The sequence below is a fragment of the Haemaphysalis longicornis genome, unplaced genomic scaffold (assembly GCF_048455015.1).
Source record: "Haemaphysalis longicornis isolate Haplotype H1 unplaced genomic scaffold, Haemaphysalis longicornis Haplotype H1 scaffold_2, whole genome shotgun sequence".
Lineage (NCBI taxonomy): Eukaryota > Metazoa > Arthropoda > Arachnida > Ixodida > Ixodidae > Haemaphysalis > Haemaphysalis longicornis.
The window spans coordinates 216,798,648-216,809,062 of NW_027526295.1; the positions used below are offsets into that span (position 1 = coordinate 216,798,648).

Here is a 10,415-nt window from a genome sequence, read left to right on the forward strand (position 1 = left end):
GGACTTTGTGACCCAGACAAACGAATGCGAGAGAAACGGGGGATTTATTTCCCGGAATAATCTCACTCATCTCACTCCTTGTTGCTCTCTGCTGACCACAACATATCGGCCTCGGTGCCTTCAAGCGCGTTCGCGATGCCACACTTCTGAACGAACGTTCAACCATGGTCGATGGCATCGTGGCCCACGCCTCGCACGCCCATCCCGAGAGCTTCTCCAGAAGTGCACGCTTCAGTCGACCGCTCGTTTTGAACGCGTGGGAGCTGCTGCTGCCATTGCTGTTATCAAGCGCGCAAGTGAAACGGTTTGACGATTTGTGTGAACGCCGATAGAAAAGCCTAGGCGCCTAGGCTTGCTGCGTCCGAAAAATCGTTGCTAAAAGCTTTGGCGCCATCTTGAGATGGCGATGGGTGGGACGAAATTTCCGCTGCTTCGGCAGTTTTGGTTTTGTATCCGATTCTAACGCGCATGCAATTTTTCGGCCTATTTTTTCGGAAAAAAAGTGTGCGTTAGAATCGGGTAAATACGGTAATAGCAAACATGAGACACTTGAAACACATAGTGCAGAGTGGCACATCTGTGCTTGCTTTTGGTCTTACGTTAAAGACCCCACAGGTTCCCTGAGAACTAACTGTAGCCAGGTGCTATCTTCATTTCCTTTCCAGCATACCTCAAAGTAACACAAACGAACAAACCAAATGTCTTTTGTTCTCAACACTCTCCAGCTTTATTCTGACTGCTTTGCTTCATTCTTGTTCTTCTCTTTTTTTGGTGGGGCACCTCCAAGATGGAAAATCTTCTTCTGGAGCTTTTGCTGCTTCTTTGCTCGGATCTGTTTCTTCAGCTTCTTCTTTTTCATGAAGCGTTCAGCTTTGGAGCCCTTGAAATCTGTAGCTTCTAACGAAGGATCGTGCTTGCTCGACTTTCCTTTCTTTTGGACGGCATGCCCAGGCTGGAAAGACCTTTTAGGTGTTGCCTGCTTAGAGTAGGCCGTCACCCTGAGGGGCCGCCCCGAAAGCTCTCGACCAGTCATCTCCATGGCAAGTGCTGCTCCGTCGAGCTTCTTGAACGTGACGAAGCCAAAGCCTTTCCCCATACCAGACGCCCTGTCCCGAATGAGGCGCACGGCCTCCACCTCACCACACTCGGAGAAGAACTTCCAAAGCTCTTCATCTTGAATTTCGTGGGGGAGGTTGCCAACAAACACCGTTTTCTTTTCACTTCCTTGCGGCTTGGAGGAACTGACAACGTCCACCCTGATGTGATTCCCAAGAGCTACACTGCCATTCAGGGTGAGGGCTTCTTTAACCGCTTCCTTCTGCTTGAACACGACGTAAGCGTTCACGTTCTGCTTGCTGGCGTGCAGGGCCTTGTTGATGAATGCCACTTTCTTGCTCAGGCTCTCCTTCGCCGGAACGATGGAACGGAATCGAATGCTCTCAATGGGTCCATACTTCTTAAACATGTGCTGCAAATCCTTTGCCGTGGCCTTACCCGGGAGATTGCCCACGAAGATGGTCCTGTCGCTTTTCTCTGGGTCGTGTGGGTCCTCAGACTGACCGGATTTTCTGGGACGTCGCTGCTGGGTGTCCGCGTCAGAGTGAGTGCTCTTGCGACGTTTCGCTGGTGGTGCGACCTCCGAGTTGTCATTCGTTTCCCCTCCATCGCAATCATTTGCAAACTTTCTCTTTTTCTTCTCCTTTTTCAGGCTCTTCGATACTGGCGAAGAAGCGGGGCTGGCTGCGTTTCGAGCGGTACCTTTGACAAACTTGGTCGATGCGTGTGGACCATCGTCAGAGCCGCTCTCCGACCCATCAAAGCTTGCGTCATTTAACTCAGGCGAGTCGTCCAGTCCGAGTTGTTTTCCCTTTTTTCCTCGTTGAGGTGGAAGGCCCTCAGCACTCAGTCTTTTTCCAGCACGACCGTGTTTACGTTTCGCGGTACCTTTTTGCGGCGAGGCAGTCTGGCTTTTCACCTCGGTGTAGCGCAGCGCCGGCCCGACCGGTTGAGGAAGCTCCTTCGCTTTGGCTGCCTTCTTTGTGGGGCTGGGGCTTGTAGAGCCTTTCTTGCCGATGAGATCGGCCACCGCGCCGACTGTATACATGGCAGATGCTGGTATTTCAAACGTCGAATCGCTCAACACGTGCACGCCAGTAAGCACCTATGCGCGCTACCATGTTTTGTGAACAGTGTTACTTGCCGTACTTGCAGATTCTGCTGGTCCTTGCTAAAATAATTATGTTGAAACTCTAACTTCCAAAAGTGCCAGTTATATGTTTAACATTTTAATCTTGTAGTTTAAATTTATATATATTTCACTGTATCAAAAAAGTTTAATACAACGTTTGTTTACTTTGATTGCTAAGAGATGGCAGCACCATCCTGTCATTTTTTTTTACGGAGCAGTTTTGTTTTTGCGGTTTCTGTTTGCAGTTGGCGCACAGCGTGCGCGTTAGGGCTCGTGTTGTGTAGTGGGGCCTGGAGCTTCTGTTGAAAAGAAAAATCCTGCGATGTGTGTGGGAGAGGGGGGGAGGGGGTGTATAACTTCATCGTTGGAGGAAAGGATGGATAGAAGGACGTACGGTCGGGGGGAAAAACGGACGGACAGAGGAGTTGAGAGCCGTTCCACCGGTGATTGCGGTAGTCGTGCGAAATTCGCGCACACCTTTTTCTCCGTTCTTCCGAATCGTTCGGATATCTGTGCCGTACACGTGCACCCTGACGGTTTTGCACGACCAGGGACGTAGCCAGAGAGGGGAAGGGGGGGGGGGGGGGGTTAGAACCACCTCCGAAATTTTTTCCAGTCAGCGCACGAGCCAGTCGTAATGCCCCTTTCGCTAAATATCCTCCTTCCGATAACCCAAACCCCCTCCGATAAACATTTCTGGCTACGGCCCTGCGCACGACTGCCGCATTCACTATTGAACGGCCATCACCTGAGTGCATCCTAGCGAGAAAAGCGTCAACGTTTCGTGCGCAGTTAGGAAAACCAGCGAACACGAATAGCGATGATGCCGTGCGGAATAGGCTTTCAGAAATGTGGTATAATTTGACTACACAGCACAAATCGTGCCAACGTAAACTAACAGATTTCGTCCCAACGTATACACTAACAGATTTCGTTCACTTGCTGGTACATCAAATTTGCGTAAACTTTCGCATTCAGATGTATTTAAAGTCTCGGCTCTATCTTTGATCCTGGAAACTGGTTTCGCCGTGCTAACCATTTTCCAGTTGGTAGACGGGACGCTCTTACCGGCCATCAACAGATCGAGGTCGTGACGCCACAGCTCAAAGTCACGTTATAAAGACATTTTCGTCACTTCCTGGGCCGTGAGCCTTTTTTTGTTTTTACTTCTATCACGAAGGCACTGCGTATCAACGTTACAGCGCATAGCATCAATACGCTATGCACTGCTGTAAGGTGTTTTAAATGCAGAGCATTTGTGTAACTCACGATGTCACCCGTGCGTCGGCGTCCGCAGCAGCCAGCCTCCCCCTACACTATAAAAAGAAATAACAGTTACCGGCGCCTTGTTTCGATCCCACGACCCTGCGGGCGGAACGCAAGGTACATGGTGCTCTACCCACTGCGCCACAAATCCGACACAGAATGAAAGGCTACGAACGCGCTTTATATCCTTGACTCATTCAAACTACGTCAAGAAGCTGCTGATGATACAACGCATTCACTACATGTGGGCGGAACTCGAGGTACATGGTGCTCTTCCCACTGCGCCACAAAACCGACACAGAATCAAAGGCTACAAACGCGCCTTATATCCTTGACTCATTCAAACTACGTCGTCAGCGGCGTGCGTTGGCGACTCAGCGGCGTGATAGCTGCGTGGTGTACACGTGATAGCACCAATCCCCCAAACACTATACGTTAACGCAATACACCCACCCCCTATGCGACGCATTTACTCGAGTCCCCCTCGCGGGGAGATGGGCCCATTTTTTTTTATCACTATTGCGCAAGTGCGCCCTTCTGCAGCGGTGGGTTCGCTTTGGCGTTTTGTTTGATGCCCGAGTTTCTGTCAAAGTAGCCGCTGTTGACAGTGCTTACACGAAGTGTTGCGTCGAGCTGTTGGTTGATGAGCGCGTCGCGTATCTGCTGTAAGCGTGTGGCTCATGTTGCCTGTTTGGCAGTCACTGACTCCACCATAACTCCGTTGTAGTACCAGTACTATGGTGGCCCTTCTAGCCACCATACCAGTACCAGGCCCATAAAAAGTTCGGATTACCGATATCGTACTACACCAAAACAAAACAAAAGACAGTGTCGCGGCAGGGCGGTGAACTCGAGCATTCGTGTGTGCTAGATTCATCAGACCTTGGGTACGGTCTTTGCCAGTAACGATGTGAGGAGGGGGGGGGGGGGGGGGTTGTGGGTTCGAACCTCCCTCCGAAAGTTTTCCGGGCAGCGCTTAAGCGAGAATTCATGTTCCCTTGGGCAAAACTCCTGCTTTCCGATAGCCCATAACCCCTTCCGAAAAAAAATTATGGCTACGGCCCTGGTCTTTGCTGATGCTTGCTTGCAACTGCGTGCTTTAATTTTTATTGGTCTAAACGAACAGGCACGTGCGGAAGCGCGCCAATCTTTGCTTTCCACAGCACGAAGTCCTAGCTAGGCTAGTTGCAGTGAGGTGCCAAAGACATTGTGGACACTGCGGACGAACGAAAAATGTTTTAATGTTGACTTCATGCTTTTCAGTACTTGGTTGGGGATTATGAGTGCTTCATTTTAAATCACTCCCTTCCGTGAAGATTGCTGTACTAGCATTCATGCCTAGCACTTGAACTGAATGTCTGCATTGGCGAGAAGGAGAGGGCATGAGCAAGCAATTTACCACACACGCGAGTGCTGGGCGGGTCACGTCTTACATATCTGTCATTGCAGCTACGTAGTTTTTTTCTGTTGTGTCCAACCAATACACCTCCTGCGCTGGAGTTTTGGGGACATGCAGCGCCCCCTAGCGGCCGACGCCTCTGGGTAGTACAAAAGCAGACGACCCTCGCCGCCCTCCATGTGTTTTCAATTACAAGCCAGAGTGAAAGTTGGTTGTGGCAGTAGCGTCGCTAGGGGGGGGCCGGGGGGGCCCTGAACCCTGGGTACCAGCCGCCTCGGTAGGGGGGGGGGGGGGGGGGGGGTGCCACTCGTGCCTCTTCAGTGTCTTTAGTGGACGTCGAAAACTGGAAGACGAGTGCCACTAAACTGCGGCTGCCTATTCAAATTATCCTCCATTTTCAGTATAATGGGGAAGGCAAGGAGAATTATGGCATTCAAAAATGCGTGGGGGATTATCCGATAATGTGCGTGGCGTGAAGAGTTACCGCGATGCCGCCGGAGGGTGTGGGGAGCAACCTTGTTCCTTCCGGGGAAGGGGGGGGGGGGGGGGGGTGACAGTAAAGATGCGTGTCCCCGGCAGCGCTTGCGCCGAAATCTCGACTCACTGGCGTTTAGCTTTGATTTGAAAAGCAGCCACCCCAGCAGGGCTTTCATTGTCACAAGAATTCACTTGAAGCCCAGCGCTTCACGGTAACGCAGTGCGTCTGCTGCTGGGCGTGTCTGCATTCCATTGCGCATGAAGGCACGGCGAAGGTGTGCTTCTCCTCTCGAATCTAAGAAAGGGAGACACACACGTTTCCTATAATTTCTGGGTTGCTGTCCTCTGCCCTCCGTGAGACCTGAAAAAGATGTATACGGGGCAACTTGTGGACTGTAGCGTCGGTGCTTCACCTGCAGGTGGAGACACCCCTTTCCCCGTTCTCTCAGCAAAGCGTTCTCGAGGAGAGAGAGGGAGACGTAAACATCATTTCGACCTCCGGTTCAGGGGAAGGGGAAAATTTCGTTTCTCAATTGCAATGAACCTTTTTCCAGTACCGGTCCTTTTAGCAGCCGCCACGGCGAACCTAAATGGCAGTAATTAAGGTACGCCCCAAGAAATGTTTGGCTTTCGGGGAACCCGTGCACAAAATATCCTGTTCCTGCAATCCCTCCCCCACCCAGCGTCACCCGTGCCTTTCACATGAATGTCACAGTAGCAGGCTTCCACTCCAACAAAGACCAACCATTACCACCAAAGGCAATGCAAAACAGCCACGCTTGAGTTTTCACGGTGTCTTTGCCAAAATTTCTCCAAAATCTTTGCATGTCTCTAAATGAATCTTTTTACAAAGTTCGATCTTGTTTCCTTTCGCATAACTGCAGGCTACGAGAAGAATATTTTTTGCTGCTATTTTACACCATCTGCTAACGCGGGATTTTCTAATGACCTGCTCGACGCACTATATGTATTTTATTACAAAATTTCCTTATCGTGCCATGTTTGTTTTTGTCAGTTTGAATTTCCCCCACATTACCCGGAAATCCTCTACGACTGTGACAACGCTATCGGGATCCTCTACTTTCCGATCTTTATGCGCCTTTTACTTAACACAAGCGACTACCCAGCTTGTGTTAAGTGCGATCTCTCAGTTAGCTTCTTTACCTGTATTGTGTTTGTTTCCCCGCCGGCCGAGCTGAGTTAGGCGCGAGGGGAGTAAGGAGAACCGCGGAGGCTTTTGTTATTCGCCGCGCTTTTGTGTCCACCCGGCGAGCGGGTCCGGAGACGACTCATACAAACGCTTCGGTAACTTCATAATGGCTGAAAGCGATGTAAGCTTTCGAATAAGGATTTCCGCCACGAGAATTCCCGAAGCGGACGGGAGCTGAAGGTCGGTCAAGGGGTCAAACATTGGGTCACCAGACATTCAGTCTAGGACAGTTGCACTGCTCAGAGTTACTGGGCGAAGTTTCAGTTCGTCACACGTCTGAGCCTGGCGACTTGGCTGCTGCATCCGTCAATAGGGAGGACGACCAGGCTTTGTTAGGCGCTCCACGTGTTAACAAAGGGGAGGAATTCTGGCGGCGCGGAGCACAAACATAGGCGTGCACGGTATGACAATACTTTGAGATGTGTCGGCCGAGAGCCGATTACCTGAGTTGGGTCTGCTTTTAGTTGGTTGGTTTTCATTTATGTTATATTTGTGTTTTGCGGAATACCTTTGGGTTTCTGTATGAGAGTGAGAGGTGGGTCACGTGACTATTTTGAATCCACCTAGATTTGTTTGTCCTGATGGTCAAGCAGTGATCGAGTATGTGCTAATCAATGAGCAATCCTCACTCTCAAGTTGTAACGTCCCTTTTGTGGGCAGGGTTTTGTTGGTAAAATCGAGAGTATGATGTTTTGGAGATCGAACGGAGAGAACGATGACAGAGAGGTCACAGAGACAGAGAAGTGCGGCGAGCCCCGCTCGACGCGGGCCTTTCCCGACCTCTTGTTTGCGATCACGAGCCATGAGTTGTAATATAATGTAAATAAAGTGTACATACATACAAGTGTACGTTTCACACTCAAGCGGTGACCAGGGCGAAGATGTTTCGTGGAATTAAACCAGCGCATTAACCCCCAACGGCCGCTGATTATTGCAATTCTAGAGGAAATGCGCAAGCAGAGGTAACTATGTCATTGCTTACTGCCAAGCGAGCACACATATTGGTTGTTTTGTCGTGTGCAGCACGCGTCTTGCGCCGCACGCAATGTGAAAAAGCAGACGACGCGAGAGCGCCATCCACAGTAGGAGCGGTTCGTCCCGCCGCCGCCAGGGACCGACTGTGTTCGCGCTCGGGGCGAATAGCAGGGGAGCACTCATTGTACATCCCCGCGCACGCATTGTAACATTCTGCACGCCGCGGCAGCCACTGCCCCTTTGTTCGTCTTGGGGGCAACAAAAGCCGACCCAACCTTCGTTTTCGCTGAGGAGAGGGAGAAAGTCGAGGGGACACAAGAGGGGGCAACTGCTAACATGGGCATATGAGAGGAGGGATTTTGAACATGAGGGGAAATAACCAGTTTATTTTGAGAGTGGGATTTTGCGACAGGCAAAACGCGTTCGGGTTGTTTCGTGGTCCACCCGTTCGTATTTTAACTGACTCTAAATGAATCTTTTTACAAAGCTCGATCTTGTTACCTTCCGCATAACTGCAGGCTATCAGAAGAATATTTTTTTCTGCTATTTTACACCATCCGCTAACGCGGGATCCTACTCGACGCACTATATGCATTTTATTACAAAATTTCCTAATCGTGCCATATTTGTTTTCGCTAATTTTAATTTCCCCCACATTACCTGGAAATCCTCTAGGACTGTGACAATGCTATCGGAATCCTCTACTTTCCGATCATTAGGCAGTTTTAGCATATCGTTACCGTGTTTGCGTTACCGTTTACCGTGTTACCGGAAGCCGCTTGCGATGGCGAAGCCTGTGCCGGTAAGTTACCGTTCACGGTAACTCTCGCGCTCCGCAGTCGACTCCCGCAAACACGGTAACGTAAAAACGGTAACGCTATGCTAAAACTCTCTATTATGCGCCTGCTTTTACTTAACACAAGCGACTACCCAGCTAAACAGGACAACATCTTCATCTGTATGTTCCACCTAATACTAAGTGTCCCAGACATTGTTTCAAATATTAGCCACATGCCTGACGTTAGCGATCTCTGTATTGTTTATATTGCACTTGTCGCGCTGAATGTGCCATCTCATCATTCGTCCAACAAACCAAAAACAATTTGCGACTATGGAAAAGCCACTTTTGCTGCTCAACCCGATTCATAAATAAATGTATGAAAATTTCTGAAAATTGTTTGGTTGACGAAAACTGGTACACGTTTAAAGCAGTTCTTATTCCAGAAAAGGTCATTTTAATGAACCGTAGTTCGAATTGGTTTGATGCAATAATTAGCGCTCTAAAAACCAAAACAAACGGCTTTTCTGTAAGGGTAAATATTCAGGTAATCTACAAGCCCGGATCCTTCAGAGAAAAGAAAACGAGTATTCATGAAAAAAAAAAAAAACATTAAAAGAAGCACAGCATGCTTACTTTAGCATCAGTCTTCCTTCATTATTGCCAAAATACCCCCATAAGTTCTGCATCGTGGTTAACTGTATCGAACGCTCGGATTATGTATTGTGTATTCCAAAGCCCTCGCTTTAAATAAAACATGCAAACTTTTTGTTCATTTTTATGCAAAAATGGATTCGTCTTTTGTTATTTCAACACTTTTTATTTTAACAGAACAAAATAAGTGGGTGAACTTAATTTAGAAAATAAAGGAAATAAAATAAATAAAATAAAGGAAAATAAAATAAATGAAAATAAAATAAATGAAATAAAGGAAATAAAATGAATAAAATAAATGAAAATAAAATAAAGGAAATAAAACAAATAAAATAAAGGGAATTATTGTAATATCAAATAAAATTGTGGCAATTGTGCTGATTTGTTCTGAATATTGCTGATATTTTGTATGAGAGGGGGGTGACAAATTTGCTGGGGCCCCGGGTGCAAGGTTAGCCAGGAACGCCACTGACTAGAGGTGTCCTCGGAGTTTTCAAATTGTCTATTAGTAAGCGCTAGTCGACGGAAATTATTCCATGATAGTTCGAAATTCAAATCCAAAGCACTTGGAAGTAGTAAATAAGTACAGGAGTGTTACTGTTTAGAGTATAGGATATTATAAATGGAATGCGAAAAAGTGTAGCGGAAGTGTCAGGAAGGGGAAAGCAGTGGGTGGAGTGGAAGGAGGAGAATGGGCGGTAGGGAAGGGTACTGGACGTCAAGGATGGGGAGAGAGTATTGAAGGAGAGGCACAGGCGAAAGACGAGGTAGGAAGAAGTGAGGGGAATTAATGGAGAGGGAAAAATTCTTCCACCGTGGGGTGGGGAGAAGTTCGGCAAGATAGGAGGGAGTCAGATTAAGTAAAAGGAGGGGGAGAGAGGAATGGGAGGAGGAAGAGACGAGGGAAACCCGTGAGATCGAGTCAGAGGGGCAGACGGGATCGAGGGAGCGATGCTTGCAGGGGGGGGATTTTATCCCCTTTCGAATTTATTTCCAGCGAAGCAAGAAAACGCAGCCACATTTTATGATTATTTTTCACATGAATAAACGTCCTATGCCACCTATCCTTGCTTCGCCAAAAGATTATGAAAAAGTGCTGATATATGCCCCCCCCCCCCTTACTCCGACAGCCAAAACTTTTTAATCCGAAAAAAAAAAAAGAGAGTCAAGAAATGACGTCAAGCTGTATCGGCCGCAGTTTTATGCATTTAAGCTCACTGCTGTCTTCTCTACTACATTTGAGAAGCCGGCATACAGGACTACATTAATTCCACACCACCTCTTTCCAATTCCCTCTCCATCTCCCCCAGCGGCGATGACCAAGGTCAATCCACGGATTGCAACCTCACCATATTGCAACTGAGTACACGCGAGGACACTACGTAGTTACCGCACGTTGGTTACCGCCCCATAAGGGGGAGCTCTTTCAATAAGTGTTATTGCTCTCTCTCATCGACGTCGCAGCTCA

At 48.4% G+C, this 10,415-nt stretch overlaps 1 protein-coding gene across 1 annotated transcript; it reads right to left on the reverse strand.

Annotated features, from left to right (window-relative positions):
- Positions 1-699: 699 nt before the first annotated feature.
- On the reverse strand, positions 700-2,211 carry LOC144169898 (uncharacterized). The gene has a single exon (XM_077699323.1). The coding sequence runs from the start codon at positions 2,102-2,104 to the stop codon at positions 728-730; it is 1,377 nt and encodes a 458-aa protein (XP_077555449.1). The 5' UTR covers positions 2,105-2,211; the 3' UTR covers positions 700-727.
- Positions 2,212-10,415: the final 8,204 nt, after the last annotated feature.